Below are 17,186 nucleotides of genomic sequence, written 5' to 3' on the forward strand. Positions count from 1 at the left end.
AACGTTGCACGCTCGTAGTTTCTCTTGTGCTTATAATGTACGGCGTGATAGGGCGCGCGCCGCCGCGTTTTCTGAGGTGAGAGAGATTTTTTTATTTTGTAACAAGCTACGAAAATTATGATGTTGCTGGGACTCCAAGGTAGCATTTTGCCTACCTGGCTAAATGGGGAAACTGGTTCTCTTTACCCTTCCATGAAGCTTGAGCGATCGCCCAAGTCACGTGACAATAGACAAAAGTTAGTGTATACTTAGTAAATAATATTATTATAATAATAATATTTAGTAAAAATACAGCTCTTAAAGTGTACTAATTACTATTTAATCTAATGTCAAGGAAGAAAAAAATATTTTGTGGCATAAGGTGAAGTGAGAGATGGGCTGGGGCAGATGGGGGCGGGGCGCGTTCGGTTCCACATGAACCGTGGGTGGTGTATCTCGGTTTTTCGGTTCGGTTTGAATATCGTTACACCCCTACAGCTTATGTACTGTATTTCTGCTAATAATGATTCTCATCAGTCTCTTTCAATAAAGTATGCAGTTCAGTCCATATACATATCTATGGTTTTGACTACATTGTGAATCATTGTGGACAAGCTAATTAGTGCAAAAAATGTAAGGGCCCTATCACGCCAGGCACAATGCAAATGTTTTTTGCTAGTTTCAGCCTGACAGAGTTATCAATTTCACGCCCTGCGCCACGTTGTTAAAATGGCAAATGCATTTGCGCCCATTTGTGCGCCCCCGGGCGTGCTGGTCTGAAAACGAGGTGTGTTCAGGTGCGTTGCTATTTTGAGGAAACTGAAATAGACTGCCATTGACCAACTGAAACCTGGTCTAAAGTCAACAGCGCAATATATTTATCGGTTATTTAAAGAGCGCGTTAGTAATATGCACTTATAGGCAGGTCCATAACGGGTTATTACACACACAGGGACGCGCATCAGCACACAAACATTTTTAAATATAGAAAATTAAAGGATTAAAATGTAAAAGATTATTATTGTGCATAAACATAAAAATGCCTATGCCATAATGGATAGTCATTGCATGTATCAGAATTACTTATTTTCAATAATGATGAATGAAATTGGCTAATTATTTGACCAATCGTGGCAATACACACGTTTTTAAACTGACTTGAGGGTCGTATATTCCGCAATGTAAATACCAAATCCCCCATGGCGTGATCCCAACTGGCTTTTAAAGGGAATGGGAGAGGACACTCTGATTGGTTTATTGCACATTATGCCCAAAACATACCCATTACTCATTAAGAGAATAGGGACAACCCTTTTAGACCATGCACCGGGAACACCAACCATTTTTCCGGTCGTTAAACTAGCAAAAGTGGATTCAGACACGCCCTAAGTGCACTTCTTTAGATCGTTAAAATAGTGCCCAAAATGTGCAAGTGCAATTCATGTGTACAGAGTATTAGCGGTTAGTAAAATTGGGCTATAGGTGCGTACAGCACACTCATACTGTTTACTGCTATATGAATGTGGATTAATATGTGATTTTATAATCATTGGTACGTAGGATACATCCTAGCTTGTGAAATACTATTACTTGACTAAAAGTAAATCTGACCCCACCCTACCATTATTTGTATAGCCTAAAGTGATTGATTTATTCTGAAATAAGAATGTGTCTCTTAATGATTTTTTTGTCTAATGTTTTCATTGACATCTCTGCTTATATGTTTGATTTGTGCATTGTATTATATTTTTGTTTTTTGTTTAAATGAGTACACGTCATCTAATAAAATAACCGGTTTATTTGATTTACGGAGTGGATATTTAATTCAGTGCTCAATTCAAAATGCATTATTGATACACAACCATATATAGGCTACATTGTAGTTTAAACAAGACCATTAACAAGCATCTATATTTTATAAAGCAACTCATTTTTCACTTGACAACTTACACATTGCAGTTTTAACAGCTGTAACTCCTCTTTTTTACACACTGCATTCAACAATCAAATTAAATTCTGAAAAAGTCCAGGTGGTGACAACATTACATTTACATTTAATCTGTATAGTGGTATGCATTTAAAATTGAGTCCCTTTCTTAATAATTCATTTAAAGATAAATGTTCAACATCAACTTATTGTCCTGTTTGCTATGTACAACTGACGTTTCAAAGCTTTCTGATATTTTCTGAATAAACACCAAGAAGTCTTACATTGATCCTGCTCTCCCCTAATTCATTGTGTGATGAAATAAATGATAAAAACCCGTAAGTAAGTAAACAGCAATACCACTTCATTTGTAAAATAGAAACAACAAACAGAAACAAAAGTTTTAACTTGTTGATTTTTGTCACAAAATGCATCATTATAATGCAGTTTGTTTTGTTTGTTTAATTTAGAAGTGAATAATTTCCCCTATAATGCTATGATAATGACTTTTGCTACGTAAAAGACTTCCATGACAAAGGCTCATTTTTTGATCTTATCTTCTAAACAAAATAGGTCATGCAACTGCTCTAACTTGGTATTATGAGGTAAACCACGCACACATTCAAAGGTAAAATTTTGTTTAACAAATTTTTTTTTAAGCAGTTGATGAACCATATATCCACATGTCTACAGTACTTCTCAATCCAAGATGAAGAAGAGAACCATTTAGCAGGTATTAATAACATCATATTTTATATGTTTGTAAATGTAATTACGTGTTTTTTGATTGTGTGGTATTTTATATTTCTAGCTATGTTCATATATAAATTAGAGGGGATACAATTTGTCTACTTGGAAAATATACAGAGTTTACTGTACTGTACTTATATGACAATACAATTTAAAACACTCAATTATACAATTAGACAACTGTCTCATAATAAATATATAGAATAAACAGCAATAATTTGAAATGTTACAGCATAATTTTTGTCTGTAACATTCACTGCTTATCACATACATTTGTTAAATGTTCTTAATGAAACCATAGAGTGTAAGCCATAGATTTCACTGCTATAACATTTTAATTTGTTATACGTTATGTTTTCTGATATTTAACATTATCAAGTTCCATTATTGATACAGGATAAAATCAGGTTACACTTTATTCCGATGGTCCACTTTAAACATTCTAACTATAAAGTAACTTTGCAACCACATGCCAACTAACTCTCAGAGTATTAGTAGACTGTAGTACTGTACTGTAGTAGACTGTAAAAGACTGTTGGGTTCAGGTTAGTAGAATAAGTTGACATGTACTTGCAAAGTTACTTGTTGTCAGTAGAATGTCTGTTGGGGGACCATTAAAACAAGATTAAGCAGACAGTCTACTAATAATCTAATGACTGCTAGTTGACATGTAGTGGCAAAGTTACTCATAGTTATTAGACTGTCTAAAGTAGATAATTCAAATAAAGTATAACCTAAAATCATCATGTCACATATGTATATGACTGTTTGAATAAACCACACACATTATGCTCATAATTTGCATTCAGTTGCTTGTCTACACAGTGTAAAATCTGTATTAAAATGCCATAGACTAAATACAGTGTAGAATGATATTCTTATTAATTAAGAAAGCAGTGTAGAAAATAAGACAAGACAATTAACATTTTGTGTGAGGATTCAACATGAATAATATATCAAATCTTATATTTTTAGCTGCTATGATGGAGTTCATGCAAATCTTTCTGCTTCTGGGTAAGAGAACTCATGATACACACGGAAACAAATCTTTGTCACATTTTCAGCACAGTGAAAGCTTAATTAAAACTATTAATTCTATTATTATATTGTTTTTCATAACTGTTAATAACTATTAGTTGTTTTAAATATTTAACAGCCTTTTGAACAAAATGATTTGGGTCTTTGACTCTTTAGCATTTAAAGGTTATACAACTGCCACTAGTGAATATGGAATCCGACTGGTAAATGGTATTTACTCTTGTTCTGGACGAGTGGAGGTTCTCTATAATGGAACATGGGGAACAGTGTGTGATGATGGCTGGGATCTGTCAGATGCTGCAGTGGTGTGTAGAGAGATGGGCTGTGGGAGTGTGATAGAGGCAAAGAGTGCTGCTTATTTTGGACAAGGATCAGGACAGATATGGATGGATGATGTAAAGTGCACTGGCACCGAGTCTTCACTAAAGAACTGTAGTACAAGTGGATGGGGAACACATAACTGTGGACATTCTAAAGATGTTGGAGTCATCTGCAACTGTGAGTCAAGAACATTTATAATTTAAAATGTAATAAATAATTTTGTACATTTTCTTTTGTAAGGAATGGTCATAGAGAGATAGATATATGAAATCCTGAATTAAAGAAGGTCTTGTTCGTTCAAATGTCATATGTCATTGCTCTTTTTCAAATAGAAGAAGGCAAACAAATATATTGGAGAAAAATAACAACTTGTGTCTTTATATTATTTGTGTGGATAGTATCTGTCAGGTTGGTGAATGGCATTGACTCTTGTTCTGGACGAGTGGAGGTTCTCTATAATGGAACATGGGGAACAGTGTGTGATGATTACTGGGGTCTGTCAGATGCTGCAGTGGTGTGTAGAGAGATGGGCTGTGGGAGTGTGATAGAGGCAAAGAGTTATGCTTATTTTGGACAAGGAACAGGACAGATATGGATGGATGATGTAAATTGTGCTGGCACTGAGTCTTCACTAAAGAACTGTAGGACAAGTGGATGGGGAACACATAACTGTGGACATTATGAAGATGCTGGAGTCATCTGCAGCTGTGAGTCAAAAAACATTCATAACTGAATCATTTAATATTGAACAATTATTTTTAAGGAATGACCCAAGACAGCTACATAGAAGAAATCCTGAATTAAAGAAGGTCTTGTTCTTTCAAATGCCATGTGTCATTGCTCTTTTCCAAATAAAAGAAGACAAACAAATATGTCGGGTGGAAAAAACAGCTAACTTGTGTCTTTATATTATTTGTGTGGATAACAGCTGTAAGGTTGGTTAATGGCAGCAACTCTTGTTCTGGACGAGTGGAGGTTCTCTATAATGGAACATGGGGAACAGTGTGTGATGATGGCTGGGATCTGTCAGATGCTGCAGTGGTGTGTAGAGAGATGGGCTGTGGGAGTGTGATAGAGGCAAAGAGTGCTGCTTATTTTGGACAAGGATCAGGACAGATATGGATGGATGATGTAAATTGCACTGGCACAGAGTCTTCACTAAAGAACTGTAGGACACGTGGATGGGGAACACATAACTGTGGACATTCTAAAGATGCTGGAGTCATCTGCAACTGTGAGTCAAGAACATTTATAATTTAAAATTAAAAAAATAATTTTGTAAATTTTCTTTTGTAAGGAATGGTCATAGAGAGATAGATATATGAAATCATTAATTAAAGAAGGTCTTGTTCGTTCAAATGTCATATGTCATTGCTCTTTTTCAAATAGAAGAAGGCAAACAAATATATTGGAGAAAAATAACAACTTGTGTCTTTATATTATTTGTGTTGATAGTATCTGTCAGGTTGGTGAATGGCATTGACTCTTGTTCTGGACGAGTGGAGGTTCTCTATAATGGAACATGGGGAACAGTGTGTGATGATTACTGGGGTCTGTCAGATGCTGCAGTGGTGTGTAGAGAGATGGGCTGTGGTAGTGTGATAGAAGCAAAGAGTTATGCTTATTTTGGACAAGGATCAGGACAGATATGGATGGATGATGTAAATTGTGCTGGCACAGAGTCTTCACTAAAGAACTGTAGGACACGTGGATGGGGAATACATAACTGTGGACATTATGAAGATGCTGGAGTCATCTGCAACTGTGAGTCAAAAAACATTCATAACTGAATAATTTAATATTACATTTCTTTTTAAGGAATGACCCAAAGAGCTAAAGAGAATAAATCCTGAATTAAAGAAGGTCTTGTTCTTTCAAATGCCATGTGTCATTGCTCTTTTTCAAATAAAAGAAGACAAACAAATATGTCGGCGGGGGAAACAGCTAACTTGTGTCTTTATATTATTTGTGTGGATAACAGCTGTAAGGTTGGTGAATGGCAGTCACTCCTTTTCCAGAAGAGTGGAGGTTCTTCATGATGGTAAGTGGGGAACAGTGTTTGATAGAGCCAAAGCGTGCTGCTTATTTTGGGAACGGATCAGGACCAATATGGATGAATAATGTAAATTGTAATGGGAATGAGGTTACTCTAAAGAGATGTAAATCACGTGGATGGGACGTACAGAACTGTAGTCACTATAAAGATGCTGGTGTCATCTGCCAATGTGAGTCAAAAACATGAATATAAATGAGACCACTTATGCCGGGATCAGACTACACGATAACAGCCCGATTTTGGTTGTGGGTGATTCGTAAACAACAATGGCCAACAGGACTCAAGAAGCGATAATTTTTTCTTCATATAGTGCGCGACAGCCGACACCGCATCAATGTCCCGACAGAAAGACTAGCATGTTTAATTTTTTTCACTCCTCCATGACAGATTCCATCACATCTGTGACATTGATCAATAAGACCACAGAAGCTCTTCCGTACACAGCTTGCAAACATGGTGAAATGAAAGAGAGGTATTGGTGCTGCTAGGAGGAAAGGTTTATGGAGCTATGGCAACAATACTCCAGCCTTTATGATGTTTCCTCGAGGGACTACCAAAAATGTAGCCTGGCTCCGCCTTCCTACATACTTCAGCTCAATTTTCCTTTTCCTTCAGTACTCCGTCTGGTACTGCGGTATATTCTTAGGTTTTCTCTTAACAATTTTTTACCGGTCCAATCAGCAAACAGAGGGAGTGGCTGAGAACTATGACGCTGATGTCATGCGCCAGTTTGAGTTGTAGTTCAGTAATGGCGGCGGAGAAAGATGCGAGCGAAGCTATTCATTCCATTGTGGCACCACTGCCGAATATCCAGAAGTTAAAGCCGGAGCAAGAACAATCTTTGCTGAGTTTTGTTGGTGGCTATGATGTTGTTCCCAGGAAAAGTTAGATTTTCCAGCTTGCTCCGTTAGTGGTGAAGGAGTTGGCTGAAGCCCTGGTAATTGTTTCTCGTGCGGTCAGAAGGCATTGTAATCATTTACAGGGGCTAGTCAGTGATTTTATTGCCGTCCGTCTCCCACCACCCGCGTAAAAATCCCAAGCCGAATTACCTACTGTTCTTGACAAACACCAAGGTTGTGTGGTAATTTAACTGTCCGAATCCACATCTCTGAGTTTTCAAGAATATATCACTTCAAAATTCACTGTTTATATCCTTTTTGACCACTGCAGAGCACCGTGCGGTTGCGCTTCGCTGTAATTTGGATGCATTTATAGACTTGTATTTCTTTAAATGCTGGCAAGTATTTACAAGAGCAATATATTTAATCACCGCTCAAAAAATAAAAAGAAGAAAAGCACATAAACATTTGCATTGGGACGTTATTTACGGCAGCATTTATTCTTATCATACCAAGCATATGATATTTTATTTACAGCATACAATCATGTTACGGACCACGTGAGCAGCGCGTTCCCGATCACAAAACCCTCCCCTCCACTGTGAATAAATCACCATCCGAATGCACATGGTTTTATCACTGAGGTGGCTGCACATTTATTTTTACAGATTTCCATGTGAGAAACAGAGCGAACGGGCATGACATACGTCACGACCAAACGTTAGCGATTGGTTACGGCAGATCCAATAGTTTTAATCTTCAACAGAGTACCCGCCTTCAAGCAAGTAAACGCTTGTCAATGGAGAGTGGCCAGACTCTCTGTACAAATGAAATGTACGAGAGCCTGGTAAAAGCAGGCTACAAAAAATGGCCATTCGTTGGCCATTGTTTGCTTCCGTCAAGTCTATTTCCGCCTTCTCGATGACATCACACACATCGTTAAAGACGGCAAACGATGATTGGTCGGGAGGCAACGTGTAGTCTGACATGCTATTTGTCTACGACACAACAAGAATTTACGAGTCAAAATCGCATAATCCGACAAAGTGACTATCGTAACAGACAAACATATTGTGTAGTCTGAACCCAGTATTATACTGTACCATCCGGAACATTACTAGACCTGGTTTAAACATCGAACTAATGTAACATTAATCATTATTATCTTTGAAAGATGACAATGCATCTTCAACAACTGCAATAACAAGCCCAACAACAAAAGTGAAGTCTACAACTGCTGCTGCTCTAAAAAACAACTCTTTAGAAAATGTTCCTCTTTTGAACACTTTTTTAAACATCTTATAACATGTTTTACCATATTTAAGACGTGTGTTAAACTAAGCAGTTACTTTAGAAACAAACAAATATATTAAATAATTAGCAAAGAACAAAATATTAATATCTCCTTAATATCATAACAAAATGACAGAGATTCAGTTTCATGTCTATTCCAGATCACTTTACCTTTATCAAAGAGTCAAAAAGCTGGATTGACGCACTAGGATACTGCAAAGCTCACCACCAGACTTTGGTGCACATTTTAAATGCCACGGCACAACAGTTCATCACACAGATGCTGCAGGGTCAAGAAATCCCCAATGGAGTGTGGATCGGGCTTGAGCGGAGTATGCTCTTCACTTGTTCGCCCTGGCTGTGGACCGGTGGGCCATATGTGGACTATGCATCATGGCATCAAACATTCCCAGCGGACCCAGGGAGCAAGTTTTGTGGAAAACTTCTTAAGGATGAACAGAACATGTTTAGATGGGTGGATGCTTGCTGCCACGAGTGCCTTCCTTTCATTTGTCAGGTTAGTATGTTATCGGCTTTATTCACTGCATCCATGCATTGCTGTATTTTTGATCATAAATAGCTGTGTGTACAGTATTCATATTCATTGTTTTGTCCGTCTTTAACAGATTGCTCAATAATTAGTAACCTAAAATAACTCTTTTTATCACGTCTTATCAGGGATGAAACACTAGGCGGAGCTGTTTCCTAGTTTGGAGTCAGTTGCTGATGATCAGAGAAATTGAGTCATGATGCTTTGATAAACAGATGTTTAGTATGCAGCCCTGTTTGGCGGCGTGTACTTGCATTCACAAAATAATACATTTCTCTGTTTGTATTAGCTCTTAATTTAATCTTTAATAATGCATGCAATGATTTTAAAACCAGCCTTTCTGCACAGCTGATGGAAAGCTGCCTATATATTAAATATATTTTAGAATCCACATGACAATGTGAATCTTTTTTCTTTGTTTTGTCATAGTTTATACTGAGATGATGGGTAATGAAGCTTATCAAAGTAAATGTTAGTTCTGTGTGCTTTTAGTTTGAGGTTTATTTAAGGTTCTTGTGCTTTTTTAAGATTTTTATTCAAACACCTGTCTGTGTGTATGCTTAATATTTGTAAATGCTTAACATGAAATTTATTATGCCTTTTTTCTTTCTTTGTGTTTGGGGTTAGGGGTGGAGTGGGAATAATATTTTTCACGGTTTTCTTGTACCTGTATCCTGTTGTTATTGTAAAAGTTTAATAAACCGATTTAAAAAGTTTTTTATTCACGTTTTTCCCCTTTATTGCCAAAATAAATGTATTTAATTGCAGTCAGATTTTAGTGTCATGCATAATTCATAACCATTTAAAAGTTCTCTAAAGATTTTTGACTGGCTCTATCAACAAATTATTTGCTTGACAAAATGTCTGCATTTGCTGTTTTAATAAATCTGCATTATGAATAATTTCGATTGAAATGGTGTTTTTCAATCTTTGTGAGTTTATATTGAGATGAATAATAAATCTTTATTTCAAAATAAATCTTGAACAGTTTTTTTTTTGTATGTAAATAAGCATAACTATTTTTTTAAATTAAAGAGGACGATCCATTTAGATCTGCTCTGACGGATAGATCTGTATAGCCTGGTGGTGAGAGGAAGGACCGTGTAGATCCGCTCTGACGGTCAAACAAAATAGAGATAGCCCTGGTGGTTCAGTCCAGGGGCCTGTACCATGATGGTAGTTTAACAAACTCAGGTTTACAGGATTAGTTTCGAGTTGACAAAACCAAATCTATTCAGGCTTTGTTGGTCCCATGATGCTGATCATCAACTTTCTCTGTCAACTCAGGCTTTGATACTGAGTTTAGGAGTTTAGCTGTGACATCAGCAGTGAACAGCCAATCACATGCTGTGGATCAGTAAAACTGAGATTCACTTCTCACGAGAGAAGCAGTGTGATTCACTTCACTCTTCTGCAGAATATACATGATTGAAAAATATTAAGAATTTAAACAAATTTACACAGAAGAAAAGAGCTGTCGAGGACAACTTTAAGAAAAATCTTATACGTCAATGCAAGTAAAAGTTATGAAGTTAGTTTAGTTGATATATAGAGAGAATTGAACATTTATGCTCACATGTAATTTTTTATAGATTTAGTTATTGAATTTAAAGCTTATTTGTATGACCTTTATATAGGCTATTTATTTTAATATTAACAAAATGCATATTAATGATTGATTTACTAAAATTATACATGTGTAATTGATTAAGGGTATAATAATTACATAAATTATTTTTAAATAATTCAAAATTATTATTATTATAAATAAGCATTGTTAAAAGCCAGAGGCTTAAGTCTTTAATAGCCATTTGCTATGTAGTGACCTTTAATTTGCAGAAGAAAAAGGGGGAGTGACTTTAATGCATCAGATATGTGTCACTTTGCTCACAGCTGATTGGTCCAATTTCAGTTTGAGAACTCTTATCCAGAACATAACCTGCCCTGGAGCAGGTTAGCTGTGGAGGGTAAGTTACTATGGAGATGAACACAGCTAAAAGCCAAACCACTTTAATGGTACCTTAAACCCAGGATTGGCACAAACTAAGCTTAAACATATCTGGCCAACCAGCTAAACCGGCTTCATGGTATAGGCCCCAGGAAGATTTGTCTGTAAGGGTAATGTTTAAATGCACAGTTACCTGACAAATATTTTTAAAGTAAACCTGACTCTCCATTTTCTTCCACTCCAGATAGGGGTTATACTATATATATATATATATATATATATATATATATATATATATATATATATATATATATATATATAAATGGAGAGTCAGGACAAATCTTCTTGGCCTAACTATATATATATATGAGTGCTGTTGTTTAAATAAAAAGATGCAACAGCATTAATGTTAAAAAGACACTTCAGTGACAGTGCACTGTATTTTTTTCTTTCAGACTCTATTTATTGATGTAGAAGTGTGTTTTGTTTTATATGTAAGAAGTGAAATTGCAAATATTACAGTGTTTAAAAAGTGTTAAATAAAAAAGTTTGTTCAGTTCAGTGCTGTTGCTATAATTCTGAAAAACAGAAATAACAATATAGAACCGATATTTATTTATATTGGTTATCGGGCACATAAACATGCAAATAATCGGCATCGGTAATAAAAAAAATCAATATCGGTCGATCACTTCTCGAGAGCCTCTTTTCCCTTCTATGACATGAAACGAATGCTTATGCAATGTTCATTATAATGCCATTTGTGGCCTACTCAGAGCCGGCTCTCCCTATAAGCGAACTAAGCGGCTGCTTAGAGCCCCGCCGCCACTAGGGGGCCCCCTAACTACAGATTGCACTTGCCAGCTTCGCCGCAGTTTATCACGCAAGACGCTCAATTTGCGTCATTCGCACAGCGCGAAAAGCACCTTCCGCGCCGCGGGACCTCCAGACGCTCGTCAACGCGCCTTTCCATTGACTTAACATTGAAATCAAATCACTCGCGCCAGACACTCTATTTGCGTTTGGTGTGAACGCAGCATAACGTTAGCTGTCCGTCGATTATGCTGAATCAACATTGCTTGCGCTATGGTCCAGCCGTCGGCCCCAGCTCTGGGCTACAGACCGCGTAGAGACAGACCCACCTCCTATGAATGTATTTTCTTTTTAACAGTTAACGTTACATGACCTATACTAGTTCTGGGAAAGAAAAAAACGAAAAATCTTTGTCTCAATAGACGCTTATTGAGAGATGACTCAAGTAAATATTTCCCACTGCCTTTCTTTTGAATAGTTTTGTGCGCAACTTCAACATAGCTAATTTTCCTCTTACCAATAAAAAATTTAGTTTTATAATCATAATTCACTATGTTGTCTAATTGTACTTTAATATTAATTTAAAATTAATGTGTTTTATCTACTCTGCATACTGTATTTATTATTAATTATATTGTAATCTCAACAGCTGGAGGAGGTGACTCTACTGCTGCTTCAGAAGAGCATAGCGAGCCGCATACCACTATGGCTAATGTTGTAAGTTAGCTATATATTGTTAATGCTAAATTATTACTATTTATTTGTTTACAACAAATTGACCTTATGTATGAAAGAAATTTGCAAATCTGTAATCTTTACTTTTACTGTTTCAGTGAGTGTACTTTAATAAGCAGTAAAATAATTGTAGGCAATCATGTTAAAAGATATACAGATGAAATGTGTAAGTGTTAGATTGTATACAGTTGCTGGTTTGCAGTGCAATACTCCATTATTCACTGCAAGGCTGGGCCCCAAAATTATCCTGCTTAGGGCCCCCAGATTTACAGAGCCGGCCCTGGGCCAACTGTAAGTGTAATGTCAATGTGTCATGCAAAGAAATTGTCAGATCTATATAGTCTCAAATATACTTTATAATCAAACTATCATGATGCCAGTGAATTACAGAGCTGGTGCAGACATATCCACATCGCTATGATTAGATGCTTACTTAACTGCTGTATTCTCACAGCTATCATTTCTGTTGTGGTTTTCATTTTGTTATTGAGAAGAAAGCGCACAGCGCATATTTACATTCATCTTAACGTCGCTCTCCGCAGCGTGGACGGCTTTGGGATGTTTGTTATAAGAATATCGCTGCAAAGATATTTCCAACTTCATTTTAGTTTTAAGCAAAGAACAAAAAATAACTTAGTCATGACTCGTGAGTATATCGGGGCCTTGAATCACGTTCAGTCTCTTGTACGTTACACGTGCACGAGTGTAAGCATGAGCAATAAGTTGCTGGCTGCAGTTCGCTTAACAGCCAGGGGAGTCGCTAATTACAAAGGTTTCTGAATTCTACATATAGCCCCTTTAAGACACTGAATTCTTGCTGACATGTAGTTGCTATATGGGCCGCTTCCTAATGAACCCAGCAAGCAATAGCCTTCATTTTATTGTCTATGACTATGAGTATCCCACTTCTAGCCAAAATAACCTTGAATTTGGTTCCATGTCGTTTTTGCCAAAATAACTTGCGAGATGTATGACTTTCCATCATGTAACCAAAGTCAACCGTTATTACAAGGTTTTTGATTTTATCTTTGTTCATGTTCCATGTTCATGTTCTAGATGTCTATTCATGAGAATGGTTTTAGACGTCTATTAAATTTTCACTGACAGCACAAATTTTGACTTGTTTTAGCCTAGAAGTCAGGGCTGTGTTTGGACGTCTTTTAAATGCAAAATTGCATCATGACAATCTTTAACCTCTTAAGCTCTGGGATAGGGCTGTACGATTAATCGAAAAATAACCGAAACCGACATTCAGAACCTCTAACCAACGTATTTTTCCCATGTCGGTTATTTCGGTTTTCACGTGACTCCGCCCCGTCAGTCACATCAAGTGCAGTTTGCAGGCACACAGAGAGATGCAGGAGCGGTTATCTGTGTTTATAGATTCCCAGAATCACTATAGTAATTGCAGATGGCGCGCGCAAGCCCCGAAGCCAGATCGCTTTCACTTAATCGTGCTCTTAAAGTTTGTCAAGTAAATGCGTTTAAAGGCTTGCCAGTTTCAACATTTAAAGCGATTGTGCACTATTAAAAAACAACGTTCAGTGCTCAGCTTCTTTCTGTGACACAGAGAGCCGAGCCGTGTCGCGCCTCTGACAACGCGCGCGTTAGACCATCATATGTGTATTATGTTGAACTAATGCCTGATATATTGTGACAAACGAACACTCAGACAGAAGCTCGCACATCACGTGAAGATCGTGCGCAGAAAGCAGCGCAGAAACGCAGTGTCAACGCTGTCCTGTGACTAAAGTAAAGTCCCTAAAGTAGCTTAGAAACGCCACCATTATAGCATATATTTGAATACCTTTGAAGTAAGTACAAACCACAGCTTCATAATGAATAGAGACGGTATGAGTAATTCACACACAATCACGCTCTCATTAATGCATTCAAATGAAAGTAATGTAGGCCTACTGTGCTAATTTATCTGTATCTGATGTACAACAAACAGAAATCTGCCCCAAAGGCAATAACTGCTGAAAGAGAACCGTTTCCTTCAAGTGTTTTAAAATCACAAAGATTTTCATTAGAAAAAAAATTCCACCTTTAACAGTAGAAAACACTCACACAAACCTTATCAGGAACTTAATAAAAAACCTTAAGAGGGCAAAAAAATAATAATAATTAATTAAAATAATCTTTCATTAATCGTAATTCGAGGTAAAATGTTCAATTAATCGAGGTTTTTATTTTTGGTCAAATCGTTACAGCCCTACACTGGGACCATTTTTGGGATTTCCACCTGGATTTGGCCTACCCAAATTGAAAAGCTTCCCATACCCACATACAGTGGTCTAAATACACAATTTTGGTGTCATTTTAAAGGAAACCCTTTGAAGTTTCATAAACCACTGCTAAAAGTGATAAACATGTAAGTATATGTTGTCTAAGCTGTAATACCCCGACCAAAAAAAAAAGATGCTTTTTGATTTTTTTGTTTATAAAGTCAGTTTTGAAAGTGTGTAACTCAGGCCCTGAGTGCTCTAGCACCCTGCAGACAGTTTGGGCTGTTTCCACTAAATTCCAGACAGACGGAAATTACATAAAACAGGTCATATTCCTCCATTTAGATTAATTAAAAAAAATCTTGCATACATGATCCAGACAAAAATGTTTTTTCCAGTATTTTCTGGAATCTAGTGGAAACAGCCAAAACTGTCTACAGGGTGCTAGAGCCCACAGGGCCTGAGTTAAACACTTTCAAAAATGCATTTATAACCTAAAAAATAAAAAGCGTCTCCTTTTTGGGGGGGTTATTACAGCTTAGACAACATATACTTTATCACTTTTAGCAGTGGTTTATGTAACTTCAAAGGGTTTCCTGTAAAATGACCACTGTATGTGGGTATAGGAAGTAGGAAAATAGTACCAGAGTAATTTAGTGTAAATAACTTTGTTTAAAACAAAGGGATGCATATCTTGCATATGGGGGGGGGGGGCTTGGTGAAACACTCAGTTTCAGTCAATCTCATGTCAATCTTGAGTACCTATAGAGTAGTATTGCATCCTTCATATCTCCGAAAAGCCTTTAGTTTTATTATATTTATAAAAGAAAGATAGGCTGTACCGAGTCTTTCCGGAAAAAAACGAGCGGGATGTATCTTTGGTGATGTAAATTTCCATCCATTTAGCCCAAAAACCGGGATACTAATGGCTTGGTCAAAAGGAATTCTGCGTGTAAGCCTTTTCAGCCTTTCGGTGAAGTTCTCTTAATTTATTGATATCTCATTTTAAATCTGACTCCATTAATAATTTTATCTGACTCCAATTCTAAGTGACTCCATAAAGTGTGCTACATTTAGAGTTTATCAGCTGATTTTATGATTAGTTGCGATTTAATTTAGATTGTTGATTTTCTTTGTATCTTCCTCGTTTTCATATTCGTTCATCGAGAGACCCAATATCGCAGAGAGACAGACGCTTCCGGACGCGCGCTCACGGGCACAAAATGAATACTTCTGTAATTAGTCAGAGGATGCAGAGTGAATATTTTACCTTTAAGTGGTTGCACATGCTCACTCAACAAAAAGTGTAATTTTAGTAATATTCACAGACTACAACTTGCCAATCCAGTGATAGTCATATCGATTTCTGCAAGATAAATCATACAAGATAAATCAAGATTAACATTTATTTTAGCCAGACAGGAAAAGTAAATAAGTAAACAAGAATCCATGGTACACAACTGATCAGCGTAAAAACATAAAACACAATTGCAAAGCAATATGAAAATAATTTAAAAGAGTCATCATGTCTGGCACAATACATGCAGTTTGCACCACACGGGGGGTTCTGACTACAGAATGTTCCCCCTGAGAGTTAGATTATCCAGCCTTAAATACTTCAACTAGAACAAAAGGGTTGTAAATATTTGCAACACCCCCACCTGGTTTTGGGGGAGTGGATCAGATATCTTTGAAGAAATTCCTCAAAAGGAGGACTGAATTCTCATTAGTTTTCAATCTTTCTAATACTATTAGTGACTGCAGTGAAACTGAGACCATTTTACCATTCGCACCGAGACCTTTAAAAAGACATCAAACATGAAAGGGATAAAACAATAGATTTACAAGATACATCATCACTGGTATATCTGCATTAGGTGACTTGAAACCAGGGCAAGGAGAGGGCAAAATGGGGAGGGGGGAGAAATGTTTGTCAGGGTGTTGTCACCACTGTTGCCAACAAATTTTTAGGGGAAGTTGCTAAAGGCAGATTGAGTTGTTGCTAAAAGTTGCTAAATGACGTTGTGACGTCATTGCGCTATGACGTCATTACGTAATCGCAAGGCAAAACTATGCCATTATGTAACACGTAGATATTATTTGAAATGCTAATTTAGATTTGTTTGTAAAATAAATTAAAGCAATGTGTTAGTTAATATGTACGGATCGAACCCACACATGACATGCAAGAATAAAAAAAGTTAATTGTGTGCAAAATTTACAAATTTGTTCCCTCGATTTGCTAAACCGTCCACACGATTTACTCATTTGTTCCCTCGATTTATAAATCGTGTGCACTACTAGTTTTTTTCCTGCATATCTTATGCAGGGCTCTGTAAATATGCTACCTAAATTATCTTCTAGTTTTTACAGCGATCTTAAGGAATTATGAATGAACCGCTTGGCCTATTGAGCTAGCTTGTACGTGTGTTGTTTGGATTAGTCACTTTCCAGAAGTTGCTAAAAGTTGCCAAATAAATTAAAAAAATTGTTGCTAGGTGCTTTTAGAAAAAAAAGTTGCTAAGGTAGTCTGAAAAGTTGCTAAATCTAGCAACAAAATTGCTAAGTTGGCAACACTGGTTGTCACACAGTTTCTGTGAGATCTTCTCTCAAGATTAGTGACTTTTATTGTTCAATTGCTGGGGTGTGTATCTCAGCTTTTGTCTTAGCACCAAAACCGATCATTACAGTGACATAGTTGATTTCGTG

General features: G+C 36.7%; 1 protein-coding gene across 1 annotated transcript; it reads left to right on the top strand.

Moving 5' to 3' along the window:
* Positions 1-2,573: 2,573 nt before the first annotated feature.
* On the top strand, positions 2,574-9,723 carry LOC307126035 (scavenger receptor cysteine-rich domain-containing protein DMBT1-like). The gene is made up of 9 exons (XM_079816369.1): positions 2,574-2,639; positions 3,632-3,670; positions 3,851-4,192; positions 4,414-4,722; positions 4,944-5,249; positions 5,471-5,779; positions 5,997-6,056; positions 8,365-8,720; positions 8,882-9,723. The coding sequence occupies exons 2-9, from the start codon at positions 3,637-3,639 to the stop codon at positions 8,885-8,887; spliced, it is 1,722 nt and encodes a 573-aa protein (XP_079672495.1). The 5' UTR covers positions 2,574-2,639; positions 3,632-3,636; the 3' UTR covers positions 8,888-9,723.
* The last annotated feature ends 7,463 nt before the right edge of the window (positions 9,724-17,186 follow it).

The sequence above is a fragment of the Gobio gobio genome (genome assembly GCF_949357685.1).
Source record: "Gobio gobio genome assembly, chromosome: 5".
NCBI lineage: Eukaryota > Metazoa > Chordata > Actinopteri > Cypriniformes > Gobionidae > Gobio > Gobio gobio.

Excerpts from the sequence above, each read along its gene's own strand:
- LOC307126035 (XM_079816369.1), top strand. The coding sequence starts at position 3,637 with ATGATGGAGTTCATGCAAATCTTTCTGCTTCTGG. Across the intron at positions 4,193-4,413 it reads TGTTGGAGTCATCTGCAACT|TATCTGTCAGGTTGGTGAAT; the intron begins GTGAGTCAAGAA and ends TTGTGTGGATAG. Across the intron at positions 5,250-5,470 it reads TGCTGGAGTCATCTGCAACT|TATCTGTCAGGTTGGTGAAT; the intron begins GTGAGTCAAGAA and ends TTGTGTTGATAG.